General features: G+C 34.6%; 1 protein-coding gene across 1 annotated transcript in view; it reads right to left on the bottom strand.

The window, feature by feature from the left end:
- Window positions 1–20,950, bottom strand: part of LOC309958932 (solute carrier organic anion transporter family member 6A1-like) — a gene marked incomplete at both ends in the record, with an annotated part of 81,352 nt that overhangs the window by 2,139 nt on the left and 58,263 nt on the right. The window contains 2 exons of the mRNA XM_082835053.1: window positions 288–352; window positions 15,287–15,474. Coding sequence (XP_082691179.1) covers window positions 288–352; window positions 15,287–15,474 — 253 coding nt within the window. The remainder of the gene's footprint in view (window positions 1–287; window positions 353–15,286; window positions 15,475–20,950) is intronic.

The raw sequence follows: 20,950 nt of genomic DNA, 5'->3' as shown, positions 1-20,950 counted from the left end.
CCGCTCTGCGGCATGTGGGATCTTCCCAGACCGGGGCACAAACCCGTGTCCCCTGCATCGGCAGGTGGACTCTCAACCACTGTGCCACCAGGGAAGCCCCAAGTATTATCTTTTTTACACTAAGTATTGTCTCCTAAATTCTGTAAAGCAGCTCCCCCATTCACTTGTTTTGTGTCAGTTTATCATAATTATTCATTTGAAATTCTAAATATACATGTTGACACATGTATAAATCAAAAAAGAAACCATTCAATTCAATGTAATAATAGATTGCCAAAAGTCCATACCAAATATTCTCAAAATCACAAAGGTCACACCCATGGCCAGAGAACGTTGTTTGTCAGATACAATCCTGCAAGCAAATAGCAATGATATCATGAAAAATCATTATTATTAGCTGTAAAGAATGTTTGCTAGGTTCAGGGGTAATTTTTTTCCCTGTGCATCCATTAGACTAAGGATCTTTGGCCAGTTGACAGAGTTCAATCTGGGTGAATTAACTGCAACTCTTCCCATGTTTCCATATTCTGCCCACTGCCAACCAATTCTAAAGCTACTTGTGCTTCACTAGGAGGAAGCATTTATGGCCCAAACTCTCTGCCCCAGCCTTGGCTGAAAAAAATTTAGCACTACCTTTCATACTTCTCATTCTTCATTCTGTGGTGCACATCCATTGTTTCAGATTTCTTCCTTTTGTCCCTGTGAAACTTACTCTCTACCTTTCTCTACCTTGCTCTCCATTTAGGTAAAGGACTACATCAATGGGTTCTCTTGCCTCTGGCTACTGATTGGGTTATGCCAATAGGGTGCTCCAGAGTGAGAAAGGAAGGTGAAGTTCAGGTATTCATTCCCAGGCTCCCTCTCTGCAGTTACCCAAGTTGACTGGGTCACTAGGCAAAGCAGTACCCTCTACAGGTCTCTCTTCTTCCTACCCTTGTTTCCCTTTGGGTGTTGGGTGGTAACAGACCTGAAGTACTGCACTATACTTTGGGATTCCTTATACCCTGCCCGCATTTTAAATAGCCACATCATTCAACCTTACTTGAATTGTCCTAATTTGAGGGTGCCATCTCTTTTCGGTTGGACCTCTGACTTTTACCCTCACTATTCAAAAGTTAAAATAAATAAGAAATAACTTTCTCAAATATGAAGAATGAAGATCTCTGTATTTTGTATTCATCAAGTATTTGTTTTAAAAAGAAAAATAATGTATAAAAATCACATATTAGTATTTTGGAAAATAAACTAAAATACAACAAAAAATAATCAACCCTTGAACATTTTAAAAAGTAAAGAAATAAAAGCTACATTTTAAATGGATATTTTAAATAAATCCTGTGCTTACCCTTTATTTCCTTGTTCTGGAACTTGAATACTAAACAAGTATGACCAATATTGTCATCCAAAATGACTCAATTTATTAAAATGTAGCATATTCAGTACTTTATGACTATTTTGTAAAAAGTGAGATAATTCCACCTGTATCAACCTGGTAAAAATATATGTTCTTTCCTCAAATATTTACTACATATTTACCAATTCTTAAAAGATAGTGATGTTTCTAAATGAAACATAATTTAACTTTTATTATGAGCAGATTCATTAAAGACATATAAAGGAAGTAAAGTGTCACATTTTAGAACCACACTTTAGGATAAAGTTTTTGGTATAAAATAGAAATGTGGGTCATATGCCTAAGTAAAATTTAGTATTCTGCTTCATTTAGCATAAGCAGTTTTTTATATGTAGTATAATAATGGTGTTCTCTGAAGTATATAAAGAGCTAACAATAACTCATAATTATTAACAAATATTTATGTATCTTCAGTTTGATTATAACTTTATTTCTGATATACAAAAAAAGATGAAAAGATGAATGATTCCCCTAATTTTCCAAAATCAGTTAAATGAACAGCAAAACAAGAAATAATATTCATAAAACACAATTTTTTAGTGAAAAACATTACTATGTTTTAAGAATAAAGTGATTTTTTTTGGTATTTTGTCTAAGGAGTAAGGCTATGATGGTATGGTTTAAGAATTTCATGGAATAAACAAACTATTGGTTAGTACTCTTCCAAGATGTAAAAGACAGCTTCCAATATCTCTTATGACTTCTAAATATATATTTTCAGTCCATATCTTTCTTGAGTTCTAGACTTAAGTTCCTATCACACACAAAAGTTGCTCTTCCCCTGGTGCTCCCTGTCACAAGAAATGGAATCATCACCCATGCAGTTTTCAAGCCCAAAACCTGGAAAGAGGCATGCTTGAAAGAGTATTCTTTTCCTCATTCACCACAGACAATCAATAATAAAATACTGTGATTTTTATAAATAACTTTTTTTATATCTCTCTCTGATTTTCTTCATCTCTAATTCTACTGGCCTATTCCAAGCGTGTATTTTTTGCCTGAAGAAAATAAAAGAATTTCCTAACTTATCTTCCAACAACCATTTTTATCCCTGCAGTCCACTCTCCACATAGAGCCACAAGTGATTTTTTTAAGGTAAAATTCTGATTACTTCACTAACCCACTAGGAACCTTCAATGGCTCATCAGTCTCATTGCATGCCACCTCACAACTTTTGCCTTTACCACCTTCTTTGTTTACGACATTCTATCATACAACACTCTTATATAGCTATTTCTTGCACTCAGAGTCAGAGTCTTTGCATACATTGTTCCCACTGTGTGAAATTCTCATCCCCCATCTTTTAGGGCTTAGCTTAAATGTGATTTCCTTAAGGACACCCTCTCTGAATCCCCAGAGAGGAGATTTAGTTTAGATTGTCCCATAATTCTCTCTTGGCATTCTTCTACATTTTTTTTGCAGTACGTTTTAATATTACAATTGAAAACTTATTAGTGAAACTACTTTTTTTTTTTTTTTCTATTGTGCCACCCTCCAAAGTCCATCAGAGAAGCAGGAATCTGGTCACTTCTGTTCCTCTTTTATTTCACCTTTTTCCCTTAAAGTGCTCATCCACCTTCTTGTTTAAATCCATGGTAACTGTCACAGGTGAGAATACATACACATATTAAAATAATGATGGATGGGGACTTCCCTGGTGGCGCAGTGGTTAAGAATCTGCCTGCCAATGCAGGGGGCACTGTTTGATCCCTGGTCCGGGAGGATCCCACATGCTGCAGAGCGGCTGGGCCTGTGCGCCACAACTACTGAGCCTGCACTCTAGAGCCCATGTGCCACAAGAAATAAAATAATAATAATAATAAAAATTAATTAATTAAATAATGAGGGATGGAAGGGAAAGAAATGAAGAACTAATTTTTCTTAATGATCACCTTGATGGAGTGAGAACTGACAAATCATGATATTGATACTTTTCTGTTTAGACTTAAGCCTCACACAGCTTCGGATTTCATCAGAATTCTCCAGAGGAAAAAGAATGGTGTCATTCCTGGCCCCATTTGGTCACCAGAAACTATGTCAGTTTGCTTGCCCCCTAGTGCGACACTCTACCTAGACCTAGTCCATGTTGTCAGCATCTACCCCTCATCAAGAATTGACAAGAATGTCAGGGACAGCTTTAGATCCCTATTTCATCTCTAAAAGCTTCTGCTCTCTCTGGAATTTTAATCCCTCTAGTCCTCTGCCACTTTGTGCCTTTAAATATATGATTGTTAATTTAACCCAGCTTTTCTAGTTATCCTTTGTAGGAGCATTGGCCTGCAATGCTATTCCATCCCACACCACTTCCATGACATTAGCACTTGATAATGATTTCACAATTGATGTATTTGGTTTTGACTTTTATTGTACTTTTTAAAAACTTAAACTCTGTTGAATTTGAAGTTTGATTATATTTTGGAAAGCTATACAAAGAGCACATGCTGGAGAGACATGCTTACTTATACCCCTGCTCTCATCTACTCTCATTTCTATCCCATCCCTTTAGGTTATCATTTTCATCACTTTCTTGTTTATACCTTCACAGTGTTTCTTTATGAAAATACAAATGATTATAAATGCATACCTCTATACTCTCATTTCTTCAGAGGCAGTAGCAAACTATTGGGTTGGCCAGAAAGTTTGTTCAGGTTTTCTGTAACATCTCATGGAAAAACCTGAATGAACTTTTTGGTGAACCCCATATATTGACTGTTCTGTACCTGATTTTTTCATGTTACAATATATTCTTAAGATCCCCTCCTATATGAACATAGAGCCCCTCCCTATTTGTTTTCACTTTCATTATATTACATTGTGCAAAAATGAAATCATCTACTCAACCTGTCTGTTGCTCTTTCACACTTAGTTTTTTTCCAGTGTTTGTTGTTTCATGTATATAGTACATACACAATATGTGGTTCTATGTAATATAGATAGCCTTATGGATGTAAATATATTTTTTTGCAGGATATCTGCAAAAAGGATTTCAAGTACAAGTGCTAGCATAAAGGGTAAACATATCTGCAATTTTTTGAAGTATTAAAGATACTCTTTTCATCAGAGTTGCACCATTTTGTGCTCTTTCAAGCAATATATGAAAGTACTTTTTTCTATACAGCCACATAAACAGATCTATTATCAATGTTTTATTCCTGTCAACTAGGTACATAAGAAATACTATCACATAAAATTTTTAAATTCTATGACCTTTACTGTAGATATGGCTGAACATCCTTTCATATTTGTATTTGTATTTTGTTTTCTTTGATGCTTTTCCACTTTTCTATTGGGATGTTAATCTTAGGAGAGCTTTACTTATTAGAGGAATTAATCTTTTATAGAATATGAGTTGCATAAATTCATTGTTCCTTGGCTTTTGACTTTGCTTATTATTTTTAATTTTATGGACTAAAATTTATCAGTCTTTCCCTTATGACTTCCAGATTTTTAGTCATAGTAACAAATACCTTCACCTTTTAAAAATAATAATGAGGGCTTCCCTGGTGGTGCAGTGGTTGAGAATCTGCCTGCTAATGCAGGGGACACGGGTTCGAGCCCTGGTCTGGGAGGATCCCACATGCCACGGAGCAACTAGGCCCATGAGCCACAACTACTGAGCCTGCACATCTGGAGCCTGTGTTCCGCAACAAGAGAGGCCGCAATAGTCAGAGGCCCGTGCACCGCGATGAAGAGTGGCCCCTGCTTGCCACAACTAGAGAAAACCCTCGCACAGAAACGAAGACCCAACACAGCAAAAATAAATAAATAAATTACTAAACTCCTACCCCCAACATCTAAAATAATAATAATAATGAAATTAGCTGATTTTTTTACCACTTGTATTATTTAATTTTTTTTACATTTAAATCTTTGTCCCATTTGAGTTTTTCTTGTTGTATCATATGGGCTCTGGATATAATTTTTTCCCCAAAGTCTATCCCCATTATACCCAAACCACTTTCTTAAAAGTCCATTTTTGATGCACTTATTTAGAATTTTACTTTCATTATATTAAATTCCTATATGAGTTGAGATCTATTTCTAGACTTAATGTCAGTCTATTCATAAGTCAATATTATATTGCTTCAGTGTTGAGACTTTATGGTGCATTTTAGCTTATGAGGCTAAGCCTCTGTTACTGTGCTTCTTTGTTTCAGATTCCCAAGCTACTCTTGCTTATTTTTCCATAAAAACTTTAGAATCAGGTTTTATAGTTCAATAATTCCACTAGTATTTTCATTATCACATTAAAATTATGAATTAACTTAAGGAGAACTGATCCATTGGTGGTGTTAGGTCTTCCTATTCAATAATATGAGATATATCTTTTCAAATTGTTCAAGTCAGTTTTTGTGACATTCAAGTGTGTTTCATTTTATTTTGAAACTATTTTTATTTTGAAATTATTATTTATTTTGAAACTCACAGGTAGTTGTAAAAATAGTACAAAGCATCATGGGTACCCTCACCCAGCATCCCTAAATGGTGAAATCTTATAGAACTGTAATATAATATTAAAACCAGGAAACTGACATTGGCTTGCTGCTGTTAACCAGACTACAGACCTTATTTTGTTTTCATTTTTCAGTTAATATACGTTAAATTTTTTTAACTGAATTTGTTTGTGTGTGAGTGTGTGTGTGTATAGCTCAATATATCTGCTATTTTTTATATGCTGTTACCTTACCAAATAGTTAGCTAAATGTACTGGCTATTATTTCTTTTTTTATAAATTTATTTATTTTTGGCTGCATTTGGTCTTCATTGCTGTGTGTGGGCTTTCTCTAGCTGCAGAGAGTGGGGGCTACTCTTTGTTGCAGTGCACGGGCTTCTCATTGTGGTGGCTTCTCTTGTTGCGAAACACGGGTTCTAGGCATATGGGCTTCAGTAGTTGTGGCACGGGGCCTCAGTAGTTGTGGCTCATGGGCTTAGTTGCTCTGCGGCATGCGGGATCTTACCAGATCAGGGCTCAAACCCGTGACCCCTGCATTGGCAGGCGGATTCTTAACCACTCCACCACCAGGGAAGTCCTATTATTTCTAATGCAATGTAAAAAGAACTGATAATATTGCTCTAGGAAGTTTTACTGTGACTGGGTAGACAAATACTGGAGTTCAAATGTCACCAAAAGTGAAGGATCCTATGTTCAACATACCTTTCAATCAGGACCTCTTGAAAGATGATACTCTAGGATAAAGGACAATCTGAAAATTGATAAGGTCTTTAAAAAACTTAAACCTATCCTTAAATCAGCTAAATTCCTGCTTGGTTTACAGAGAACTGTTCCTATTCTACTTTCCTTAATAAAGCTATTGTAAAATATTTTTGGAGTTATTAATGTTCAGAGTCTCTATTATTTTTGGTACACAAAATCTCACATGATTAAAAATAATTATAGGAGTTATAAGAGACAGAGTCAAGAGAAAAAAATGAAATTTAAATAGTACTACAGAATATTCAGATACTAGATATCTGACAGACATTTTAAATTTAGAGGATTAATATGTCCAAGAAAACAGATGACAAGAAAGAGAATATTATCAGAGAACTAGAATCTATTAAAAAGAAATAAAATTCTGTAACAGAAAAGTACACTAATTATAATGAACTCATAGGTGAATTTAACAACTAATTAGACACAGGGGATGGTAGAATTAGTAAACTAGAGTACAGGTAACTGGAAAAGCAGGTGGAAATATTATTAATACATTAGAGATCAGTGAAAAAACTTTAGTCTGAAGCACAGAGCATAAAAACAAATGAAAACAGAAAGTAAAAAAGAATAAAAGATACATGGATATAGTGAAAGGTTTACAATATGTGTAACTGATATCCAAAAGGTGAGTAGATAAGGAATAGAGCAGAAGCAATATTTGAAGAAAGAATAGTTAAATATTTTCCAAAACCAATGAAAGATACTGTGGTAGATAATCACTCAACATGGCTATCATTGATTCCTCTTTTCCCCCAATACATGCTTGTTGCTCCTGACATCAAGAGATGGAATCTAATCACCCTCTTTTGAAACATGACTTTTTGACAAATAGAATGCAGAAGAGTGACATTCTTGGACTTTCAGCCTAGGTCTAATGAAGCCTTGCAGTTTATGCCTTGTACCTTATGCCTGGGTCTCTTAGAACACTAAAACCTGGGATGCTCCCTTTTGGAATTCTTGCACTTTGTTAGCAGATGTTTAAGTTACACAAAGAAGCCTCTATGACCAATCAACAGCTCCACCTAAGCTCCTAGGAAAATTTAGCCTAAATTGTCAGCCATCTAGGAAATCTAACCCAGTCATGCTATCAGGTAACTCAAATGTTATGTGCCATCTGACCACAAGCTCAAGAGAAACCTTAAGCAAGAACTACCCTGTTGAGCCCAGTCAACTCGCAGAACCATGAAAGATAAGGATAAATTGTTGTTGTTAAGTGATTAAACCTGGGATGGTTTTTTACTGTTATGGACTGATTTCTGTTCCCTCCAAAATTTATATGCCAAAAATCCTAACTCCCAGTACTTTGGAATGCCATCATATTGGATACAGGGTTTTACAGAGGTAATTAAGTTAAAATGAGGTCATTTGGGTAGGCCCTAATCCAATATAACTGGTGTCATTATAAGAAGAGAAAATATGGACATAGGCATTCACAGAGTGAAGATAATGTGAAGACTCAGGAAAAGATAGCCATCTACAAGCCATGGATATCTGGAACAGACCCTGCCTTCATAGCCATCAGAAGGAACCAACCTTGCACCAACTGTACACTTCTAAATAACACATGGTTTAAATGAAAAATACATTGAAAGGCATATTTGAATTGAAAGTATGAGTAAAAATATATATCAAGACTTCTGGGATGCAGCTAAATTTATACTTGGATAGAAAAGGCATATATACCAATAGACAGAAGATATAGGTGAATAAAATAAAAATACTAAAAACATAGAAGTAAAATGATAGAAATTATAAAGATAAAAGCAGAAAGATTTGTTAGTCACACACACACACACACACACACACACACACACACAGACATTCAATTTTTAATTTAAAATATTCTCACAAAGAAATTCTAGGCCAGGTACATGACAACTGAGTTCTTCCAAAGATTTAATTAAAAAATAATACCAGGGCTTCCCTGGTGGCACAGTGGTTGAGGGTCCGCCTGCCGATGCAGGGGACGTGGGTTCGTGCCCTGGTCCGGGAAGATCCCACATGCCGCGGAGCAGCTGGGCCCGTGAGCCATGGCCACTGAGCCTGTGCGTCCGGAGCCTGTGCTCCGCAACGGGAGAGGCCACAACAGTGAGAGGCCCGCGTACTGCAAAAAAAAAAAAAAAAAAAAAAAGAGAACATATTGCTAAGAGAGCTCTTTAAAATGGAGCTGGAAGGCCATTAAGGAAGCAGGGCTTACGCACATCCTCACCAGCTGGAACCATGAACTTTTGAATTGGGCCAAACCACAAATATTCCAAGGACTCTACAAGAAAACCTGCAACCTGTCACAGTGATGAACTTTTCCCTCCCTCTAGTGGTAGCCTTTTGCTACCAATCACATAAAGATAAGAATAGCTTTGGCTTGCCAGTACCAATTATAATTCTTTTGAAACAACTTTTGCAACCTTGTTGGGTTTTTTGCCTTTATAAACCCCTGTCTTTTATCTCCTCCTTGGAACACATTTTCAACTCTTGCTCAGATCAGTGTCTCCTGAATTGGAATTCTCAGACGCCAAATAAAGCCTTTATTTCTTTGCAGCTTTGATGTGGTGAATTTTGTTCATTATTACATAGAAAATCTGAAGTAATCTACCAACTAACTATTAGAAATTAATATGAACACAGTCACAAAATACAAGGTCAAAGCAATAAGAATGAATTGCATTTCCTTCATACCAGTAATAAACAACTATTTTATACTATGCTATACTAAATATCAAAAACATCAGTTACCTAGGAATGAATCTAATGAAGGAGGTTTAAGACCTCAACTCTGAAAAAGAAAATTATGAAACGTTATTGGAGAAATAAATGAAGATTTAAATAACTGAAGGAATCATACTTCATTGATTGATCAAGAGACTCAGTGTGGTAAGTATAGCAATGCTCCCAAATTGATTCAAAGACATTCCAATCCAAATCTCAGCATGTTTTTTATGGACATTAACTAGGTGATTTTAATCACCTAGAAATACAAAGCGCCGAGAATTGCCAAGATAATCTCAAAGATGGACTTACAACAAAGACTGATGTAAATATTCACAAAAAATACACAGCAATTAAGACAGTGTAATGTTGGTACCGGGATGCTCAAATACACCAATGGAACAGAACAGAGTGCAGAAATAGAACCACATATATAGAGTCTGCTGGTGCATGTCTGTGGGGAAAAGACAGCCTTTGAATAAACGGTGGTGAGTCAATTAGTATCCATCCAAAAATGATGAACCTGGGTCCCAACTTTATACAAAAAATATCATTCCCAGTTGAATTATTGATTTTATAATCTCTTATTAAAATAACATAAGAAATGTCCACATGACTTTGATCAGGCAAAGATTTCTTAAACAGGACATTAAAATTAAAAATTTATTTCACTCAAAAGATGCCATTATCAGAGTGAAAAGGCAAGTCATAGAGTTGAAGATATTTGTCATGAATATATATGTCAAATGACTCCCACATTTGGAGTATATAAAGAAATTCTGCAAATCAATAATAAAAAAGACAGACAACCCAATGTAAAAATAGACAAAAGAACAGAAAAGACATTTGACAAAATTGCACATTCCTATGGCTAATGAATAAAGGAAAACATGCTCAATAATATTAATCCTCTGAATAGGGAAATTAAAATTACAATGAAATATCAACACTTATACACCTATCAAAATTGCTTGAGTTTAAGAACAATTAACAATAGACTGCTAGAAGAATGAACTAGTGCAAATACTTTAAAAATTTATTAAAAAGCTTAACATACATATGACTCAGCAATTCTGCTGTTTATATGTGTACTCAATAGAAATATATTCATATGTTTTCCAAAAAACAAGTAAAAGAATGTTCATAGAAACAGCATATTAGCCCTAAAGTGGAAACAATATTAACTACAGAATGAATATATTTTAGTATATTCACACAATGGACTACTATAAAACTATGTTGTACAATATGGTTAACTATTACCCATGTGTGCTTACTTAAATTTATGTCAATTAAAACTAAATAAAATTAAGAGTTCAGTGCCTCATTCACACTGACCACATTTCAAATGCACAATAGGCACATGTGGCTAGAGGCTATATTGGATATCAGAGATACAGAACATTTCCATCATTTTACAAAATCTGATTGGATAGTACTGCTATAGAGCAATGAAAATGAATTTCTGTTATATACAAGCATATGAATGACTCTTAAAAGCACGTTGTTGAGTAACGAAATGCAGACACAAATGCCTATGTGCTGTATTCTCCTGTGTATGCATAAAGTTCAAACACAGAACAAATTAGCCTATTCACTGCAGAAGTCAGGAGAGTGGTAATCTTCAGGCATTAAGGGTTTAGACAAGAAGGGAGGTGGAGGAGGGGCTTTTGGAATACTTGTATTATCCGTTTCTTGGGCTGGACTCTGGTTACATAGGTGTCTTTGCTGTGTTAAAATCCATCAATTTACATTTGCAATTTGTGCACTCTTCTGAAAACATATTATGCTTCAATAAAATGTCTATAAAAATAATATCCCTTGACTCTCCATTTATTATCTATTAGGCAGCCATCAAGCTTATCCTTCTTTTGATCTCTACCCTGTTTACTTCTCCCATTTTTCTTAGTTGTACAATTTCTACTTTATCAAAGCATATTACATTTCATTCTATTTTGCCACCCTTATGCTTAGCTTAGTATTTGTCTCAGTTCTAGCATAAATTAATTGCACTTAGTTAAATATATTAGCTAAATATAGGTAGTTAAATCTAAGTAGTTTAACATACTTGATGCTTGCCACCAGACCTTCTTTTTTGAAAATATTCAGTTATTTATTTATTTGGCTGCGTTGGGTCTTCGTTGCAGCACGCGGGGTCTTAGTTGCAGCACACGGGATCTTCGTTGAGGCACACAGGATCTTTTGTTGTGGCGTGTGGGCTCTTCGTTGAGGTGTGCAGGCTTCTCTCTATGTGGCGCACAGGCTCGGTAGTTGCGGCACGTGGGATTAGTTGCTCCATGGCATGTGGGATCTTAGTTCCCCAACCAGGGATCAAACCCACGTCCCCTGCATTGCAAGGCAGATTCTTAACCACTGTACCACCAGGGAAGTCCCTCGCCAGACCTTTTATCAAAATTTCCCCAATCATATCTTGGTTGGTTACAACTTGCCTTGTTGTCAGTTCTTAAGGAGTATCTGATATCAACATATCCCGGGTACTTCCATATCCAAACTGTTTATAACTGTAGGGCAGTTTGTTGATGATGAAATAATGAGCTCATGTTTTCCTTCCTTGAGGATCTTTTAAGTGTTTCTCCAGTCTTCTGGAGGTGAATGCTGCTGTTTAGAAACCTGATGCCAAACTTTTGTTTTTCCTTTTTTCTTTTAGCTGACAAAAGAATTATTTCTGCATCTTTACATCCAATAATTTTACCACAGTACATCTCAGTGTTGATTGCTCTGGATCAATTTCCCTAGACACTTGATGTGCCATTACAATATGTAGATTCAAATATTATTTTATTTAATTATTCATTATATATCATTATTTATTATTTCAGTAAACTTTAGCTACAGATTTAAATATTTATTTTTTTGGTTTTCTTCTTTGGGGACTGCAATTATGTGCATTTTGGATCTCCTTTTCCTATCTTCTATATTTGCCTATTTTCTCTAATACTTTTTCTTACTTTTATTTTATATTCTCCATTCTCCCTCTTCTATGCCACATACATGCTTTCTATGTTGTCTTTTCTTCCTTGTGTGCTTTATAATTTAGTCTTCATCTATAAATTTTTTCCCATTTCTTTCTTTCCTGAGTTCTGTCAGTTTTCATTCCATAGCCTCCTTCATCTAGCTATTTTTCTCTTGTTTTGTGGCCAAGATTGTTTAATTTTTTTAACTTAAACTTACATATAGTTACATTTATATTTTTATCTGATTCATGGTAACATTGTTCTAGTGAGTTTTCACTGTCCTTTGTAAAGTAATGCTTAATAATTTTCATTTCTCTCACTATAATTATTTGGTATGTAGGCAGAAGCTTTTCCTTTTCTACTTAATCATTTTGAATGAGATGGGTTTTCTTAAACTAGAGGCAGAAAGTTATGGGAATGGAACATGCACCAGCTTTCCAAGCTTCAAAACTGAAGAGTTATCTTCTCTGTTTATATAGAGGAGTTAAATATAGTCCCTATGTGTGGTTATACCTTCTCTGCTTCTGCAAACCTGGCCTGCTTCAAAAGAACTTGTACTGCCAGATCTGGGCTTTCGAGATCTCTTCATATTTATTGTTTTCCAAAGTTATGTATTCACTTGTAGATGGTATTTTGCTGGCACTTTTTTACATCTGCTATGTCTGGACCCCCTTGGCATTTTGCAAAACTTTTTTCCCATTCTTTCCAAAAATACTCTGCTTTGACTTATCTACCTCGGTCCTACTCCCAGAACTTCCATCTTAAGGTACCATCTTCTCTTCCTGAGCAGAAATATATGCTGGAGATATTTGAGATCTGTCAATCCTGAGACCCCCTCCACATTCCCTGTTATTCTTTGTAACATCTTTATGAATCTACAAGCTGGTTCCTTGTTCTACTTCAATTTTGGCAATATTTATATGCAATTACAACTCTGTCATTTTTTGCTGATCTCATAATTGTACTGAAACAGTATATGTGTGCATGTGTGTTTATGTGTGTGTGCATGCATGTTATATTTTATTCTACTTATTGCTCTCTACAGTTACCAGGAGACATGAGAAGATTCAGAACTAGACTTCTGGAGTATTACTATCATCTTTCTCATCTCACTGCTGAGAATATTTGCTCAGAAGTTTCACACAATGTTAAGGCATGCTCAACATTGTACTGATTATGTTCAATCTGAGCTTTCTCTTCTCTTTGAATTTATCTCAGTTAATACATTATAATTCATTTAGTTCCCCAGACTGGACAACTGGACATAATTCTAGATTTTTCCACATTTTATACCAGGAACATCAAATTAATAACCTTGCCCTTTTATCCAAACTAAATATTTCTCTATTATGTTCTATTCTCTCTATCTCTAAATAGAGATAAATTCTAAACTGGTCTCCTAAGTACCTTCCTTTGTTTCTTGTTTTCTTCTATCAGCTTCATCATCCACACTAACTTCAAACTAATCTATCTAAAACACATATTTGAAAACTTTTACTTCTGAGGTTTACTCTTTTCAATGGCTTCTAGATGCATATAGGATAACATCATTCACGTTAACATGGCAAAGAAAGCCTCCCATGACCAGGCCCTTACCAAGCTCAAATCTCCCTGTCCAATTTACAATCATGCTACTCTTGTCATAACAAACTCCTTGCCAAGATATTTCACACATTTTTGCCTCTACTTTTCCTACTAATTTTTCCTGTTAAGAACTTGCCCCCAGTTTGCTTGCATTGTGAGAAATCACTTATCTTCACAACTCAAGTTCAAGTGCCACACTGTCTATAAGCATTTCCAAATCATCCTAGATAAAAATGACCATTTTCTCCACTTTGTTCCCAGGTCAATCTGTACAAGTCTTAATCATGGCATTTCTAAGAACTCCCTGCACTCTTTTTTTTTTTTTTTACGCTGGCCTCTCACTGTTGTGGCCTCTCCCGTTGCGGAGCACAGGCTCCGGACGCGCAGGCTCAGTGGCCGTGGCTCATGGGCCTAGCCGCTCCACGGCATGTGGGATTTTCCCGGACCGGGGCACGAACCCGTGTCCCCTGCATCGGCAGGCGGACTCCCCAACCACTGCGCCACAAGGGAAGCCCTCCCTGCACTCCTTTTTATGTGTTTTTCTCCCCCTAGTAAACTCTAAGCAGCTTAGGCAAGGTCCATATTTTATTAGTTTTTGTAGTTTCAGTGCCAGATCTAGGTGAATAAGTAAAAACCTGCTTCACTGTATTGATATGTTAAAGTTTTGTCTCCCATCTAAACTGCAAGTTCACTGAAGTCAGAGACCATGTGTGCCCAACTCAGATTTCTTTTGCATATATTTATTCATGTTTTTTAGTCTGTTTTCCTAGGGTACAACAAATTGCTCCTCATGACCTAAAGGTTTATGTTAGTCTTTTGAAAAAAATAATCTGAAAATAATGACCAATTATTCTGCTACTATGGTAAAAACAAATATTAAATATATTTCATATATTCAGGAAGAACAAATGAATAACAAATGTTGGTTTAATTTAGAATAATAATAAACTTATGTATTGAAATTCCAAAATTCTAGAAGTTATTATGTTCCTTTGTTGATGACACAGATGTCTTCTCATAGTCAAACTGGCTAATATAGAAGTAAATAGTCAATAAATATCTATAACCAATGAATCAACATTGTAATCACATGTGTTATAATTAAGATTTTTCCTATATTTATGAATTTTCCAGGTATGTTAAATTAAGTAAATAAATTTAGTTTTAAGTTAAACTAAATGTGTTATCTATATACATACTTTATGCAAATAAATTAGTTAAAATAGAGAATTAAGCATATACATGAATTTTGAAAATATAACAATTTTCCCCTCTAGCAGTTGCTACCTTGAAACAAAAGCATAAATCATTTACTACAATATTCTAAAACCTTCCTAAACTTGTCTTTCATATGTATTAAATGAATAATGATTATGAATAACATATACACACCGAAGGATGGTCAGGATGTTTGGTACACCAGCAAAAGCAGAAAATACAATTGTAGAAAAGATAAAAGCAATGAACAAAGGTAATTTATAGCACTTTGGATCACACGTCCCATGTCTAGCGTCAATAAAGTCACCTTGATTATCTGAGGTTGTTAATCCTTCTTTAATGCAAGAACAATTGTAATATGTCTATGAAAATGAAGACAGGAAACAATCTTTTAGAAATATAGTCACAAGACAAAAACTCTTATAATTGTAAAATAAAAATTAAATCAATAACTACAGGGAGACTAGGCAGTTTTATTAGTAAATATCCTTATATTAAATCTGCCATTCATAACTTACAAATGAACCACTAATGATAAATAAGATCAAGGTATTTTACCTAACAAAGAATTGTGTACATGTATATATAATTATAGTTACTTAGGAAAAATTCTATTAATTTAAGAAATTTCACTAAAAATATTTACATTTAATTGTACAAATAACTGTTGGAGAGAGATATAGATTAAGGACAAATAAGGAAAATGTAATGAATAAAGTGGAATTTTAGCTGGAATTTGAAATATGGAGAGTTACCCAATCGTAGACAGTTTTAGAACTATGCTGCAAAGGCAAGACTTTATTTTGTATGTGATGATGACAGGGCTGTTATCTATTAGGCAGAGTAGGCACAGTGTACCTAGGACCCACAATACTTTCAGAACCAAAAAAAAAAAAGGTTTTAATTTTAGTGTCTTTTAAAATCAGAGAAAAAATAAATATCATAATAATGAATATATTATAATGCATCCAGCCTGGATCATATTTGTCTTTATGCCAAAGTAGTTGTACATTAAATCTCTCTCTCTCTCTCTTTCTTTCTTTTTTTAAGTGAAGGAAGGGGTTTAAAAAGGTAAAAGTGCCTAAAGCCAACATAAGTCATAATGTAGTCCCTAATGGGAACGAAGGAAAACTTGGGGCTGTTATATTATTATTGATAACTCAAGGAAGATGAATAGGTGGTATTTTCTAAGAAGAGCTAAACAGAGTTGGAGATACAGAGACCAGTTAGCAATTTGTTAATCTGTTGAAAAGATTCTAAATTAAATAATAATAATAATTTTTAAAATTCAGTAGAAATATTAAACTAAGTTACCAGTGAAGGAATAAGAGGAAATAAAGATGGCTTGAACCTGTGTGATTCAGAAAATGATGGTACAAAAACCATGTCCGTTGTTTAGGGAAGCTGCTAAGTGGTTACTGGATATATTAAAGAAAAACAGAAATATCTAAATAGCAAACCATTCATTCTACCATATTTTTTTTATAATGCCTATGTGCCAAACATCATTCTAGGTATTGTGAAAACATAGTAAACAATACAATAGAAATCCCTGCCCTCATGTAGGAAATTTTTTACTAGCATGAGATAGGCAATTTTTTAAAAAAAAGAACCTTTAATGGAGCACATGGTGACGAATACTATGGAGGAAAAAATAAAGTAAGGAAAAAAAACAGGGATTATAGGGGTGAGTTTAACATGAACAGGTAATGCTACAATGATACAGTGATATTTGAGCAGAGATTTGAAGAAGGTAAGGGAGTGAGCCATGTGGTTACCTGAAAGAAGTATATTCCAGGTGGGAAAAACAAAACAGAAATTGAAAAGCCTTGGGACTGGAGCTTGCTTGAAAAATTCAAAGAAAAGCAAGGAGAAAAATTTGTTTGAATCAGAGTGAACATGAGGGAAACTAAGAGAAAATGAAATTGGAGTAATGAGGGAAGGATTTATATAGAAACTGGTAGGTAATTGCAAGAGCAATTTAAGAACTTCAGTCTTTATTCTTAGTAATGTGAAACCATTAGAGGGATAGATGTATAAATGACATTTTTTAAAAGATCACTCTAGCTGATATATTGAGGCTACTGAACTGTGAAAGCAAGGGTAAAAGCAGAGAAAACAGTTAAAAAGCTCTTAAAGTAAGATGCAAGTCATTGGTGACTGGGGCCCGGGTATCAGAGAAAATGATGAAGATAGTCAGATCTAGCATGTATTTTGAAAGTAGATTTGAAGGGTCCTAGGGTAAGAATGGTTACCAGAAAGAGAAGGTCATATGGAGAAGGCCTCCCTGAAAGAAGTTAAGACTTGCAGGCAAGGGAGGCAGTCAGTCCATGGCTCAGAGAGGGAACCAAGAAAATAAACACAACGACTTCACTTTTTCCCCCCATCTTTCCGACTTTCTATCAAGACTCCTTATTATCATAGTCTATATGATAATGGATTATATATAATAGAACTCTCATCCTATAGTTTGGTCTCTTGGAACAGTGAGAGGGTAGAGAAGGTGAAAAGTGGATCTGGAGGTCAGAAAAAAGATATCTAGTACAACAAATAATTGCAGACCATAGAACCTAAGATGACTAAGGGGAAAAGTGAAAATGTGAAGAAACTTTAGTGAACAGATGGTAGAATCACAAGATATTAGGCTCTGGAAGGGCTGAAGAGCTGTAGAGTTATATCCAAAGAGATACAACCAAAATAGGAAAAATTATATTAAAATGAAATAGTAAAATATATTCAATTCAAATAATAAAAGAAGAAGATAGATCTAAGTCTACCAGATCAATAATTATAATAAATGTCAGTTGTCTAAAAACTCCAATTGAAAGACAGACATTAACAGAATTGAGGAAAAAGCAAAAGCATATTATACCTTGGCTACAGGAGACATTTTAAACATAAAGACATGAACAGTTGGAAAATAAAATGATAGAAGTAAGATAAACCATGAAAACAGCAAGAAAGCTTACAGTGACTGTTTAATATATAAAACAAACTTCAAGACAAAGAGTATTACCCGAGATAGAAAGGGACATTTTGTAAAGATAAAAGGATCAAGAAGCTGTGACAATTATTAATGTGTATGCACACAATTAGAGGGTCTAAAATACATGAAGTCAAAATAAAGAGAGAAATAGACAACTGTATAATTATATTAAGATACATTTTTCATATATAATGTTCAGAATTTCAGATATTATTACAAGGTATGCAAAATGACAAGAATAATTGGCTTAAAATTAGGACAAAAACAAATATAAGTAGACTACTACAGATAGTAGACTAAATAGCAAGAACTTTAAATAGTTATGATTAATATTTTCCAGAAAATAGAGGGTAAATGGATAAAATATCTTAAATGATGTGAAATTTCACCAGGGACTTGGATTCTACAGAAACATAAATGTTAGAATGGAACAGATAAAAGGAGATGGAAAATAGAGAAAAGAGCAAAAGAGTATGGGATACAGTAGAAAGGTCTATTTGTAGTCTGCTGTTAGGCAGAATACTAAGATGGCACCTAAGATTCCCATCCTGCTATTTTATAAACCTGCATAATCCCTAGATTGATGTGAATTGGTGGATTTTAATCCCTTTACTAAGTTATGTTACATGGCATAGCTGACTTTAAGAGACAGAGGTAAACTTCACCTAATTAGATAATATATAAAAGGAACTGAGCTTTTCCTGAAGTCAGAGATTCAAAACATGTGTCACAAGGGAGATTCTGTTGCTGGCTTTGAAAATGGAAGGAGTTATGTGGCAAAGAATGGGGGTGGCCTCTAAGAGCTAAAATTGGCCCTCAGCAGACAGCTACCAAGGAAATAGGGACTTCATTTTTTACAGCCCAATGGAACTGAATTTGGCCCAAAATCTGAATGACCTTGGAAGTAGATTTTTTCCCAGAGCCTCCAGAAAGGAATGTATTTCAGCCAACACCCTGATTTCAGTTTGTGAGACTCTGAGCAGAGGAACCAGCAATGCCATATCTGGACTTATGACCTGTGAGATAATAAATGGGTATTATTTAAAGACACTAAGGCTGTAGTAATTTGTTATGCAGCAATATTAAATTAATATATGGTGCTTCCTCCACAACCAATAAAAGAGGAGAAAGTGAGGGAGAAATAATAGCTGAGAATTTTCCAACTGATAGACATAAATCCACGAACTAAAGATATTCTGTGAAACCCTAGCAAAATAAATATAATGAAAACCACATCCAGGCATATCAAAGTAAAATTGCTAAAAGTCAAAAACAAAGAGAAAATCTTAAAAGCAGCTAAGCAGCCAGAGACATAAAGACAATATAATGACATCTTTCAAATGCCGGGCCACAGTCAGGGGGTGGGGTGGCAGGTGGGCATCACTGCCAATACAGAATTCCATACCAAGTGAAGACAGTTTTTCTTTTCAGAAATGGGAATGAAATATGGTTCTTAAGGAAAAAAAAAAAACTCATATGAAAACATGGAAATGCAAGGAAGTGGGTAAATATAAGTGCATACTGACTGTACAAAAAAATAACAGTATGTGTCCTTTAAAATATATGACAAAAATAGCACAAAGGTGGGAAATCAGTAAATGAAGTTAAAATATTCTAGGGATGTTTCAACTGGAAGAGATCCTGAAGACTGGCTTCTTGTAATCCTTAATGCTTTGGACGAGACTGACTTCCCTTCTCTATAGATATGTAGAATGAGGCTCCTGTTGGACTACAGCAGTCTCTGGAAGAAGATCCCTGATACTGCTATTTTATACTGAAAGCCATAACAGCTGCTGAAAAGAGCTAGTCCCAGTGAGAAGATCAGGAAGGAAATCCCAAGATTTCTTTCGTATCTATATAAGGAAATTTGAAGATCTTGATAGCATGGATAAGAATATGTGGGTCTCAATGAGGCAAAACACTTGGAATATTATCAACATGAAGAGCAGATATCTATTTTCAGTTTTGGTAAAGCTGTGATTTTCTATAGAAACTTAGAAATCTTCAAAGGTGTAGTATTTCCTACCACTCCTCTTATAAACTTTTGCATAAGTGTAATTGAAGAGCACTCAATTCTAATACATTTGACCCTTATATTTTGAATACGAACATTTAATCAGAATTATTTCAAAGTTGACATAGTTTCACTGAAAAAAATTTGCCAGAGGGAATTCCATTAACACAATTTAGACACAATAATTTTTTGTATATGGTATTTCTCTAATTTTCATTTTGTTAAAATTATTTTTACTGGCATCAGTTCTTTCCCATTTGAAATTAATGTATATTTTATCCGTTAATTGGTTTCATCTGTATCAAATTGTACTAATCATAACTTCTGCTATTGTGAGTTTTCCTTCAGAGCCATTATTTCTTTCAAGGCTAATTGTCCTGGGTAATTCGTAACAAATCTAATTTTTCTCAAATATATTTTATTCTTTCAATTTTTATTCAGCATCAAATGTTATCACACAGTTTCAGTCACTATTTTGTGAATTATTTCATTATTCATTATTAATTATTCCTTAGAGAAATGAAAGGAAATTATAAAGATTTTTATGAAATAGCAACAAATCACTAAAAGGGATTCCCCAGTAAAAGAAAGATGGGTGGAAGCTATATAGTGGCTGGCATTTTTAGCTCCTGAATATCCCACGGATCAAAACACCAAGGTCAAGCAGTTCTGCTTTATTCTGTGGTGACAACATGAGATTTAAAAAATCATTTACTTGTCAAAATAAAATGGAGGAGAGGAAGTAAACAGGAGTGTAAATTAAGATTTTCCATAAGTTAATAAATTGTTGAGGATGGGTAACTAACATATGGGAGTTCATTTTGGTTTTCTATTACAT

Source organism: Leucopleurus acutus (assembly GCF_964270905.1).
Source record: "Leucopleurus acutus genome assembly, chromosome: 3".
Taxonomy (NCBI): domain Eukaryota; kingdom Metazoa; phylum Chordata; class Mammalia; order Artiodactyla; family Delphinidae; genus Leucopleurus; species Leucopleurus acutus.
The sequence above is the reverse complement of the archived record's forward strand: the minus strand, read 5'-3'. Positions and strand labels throughout refer to the sequence as shown.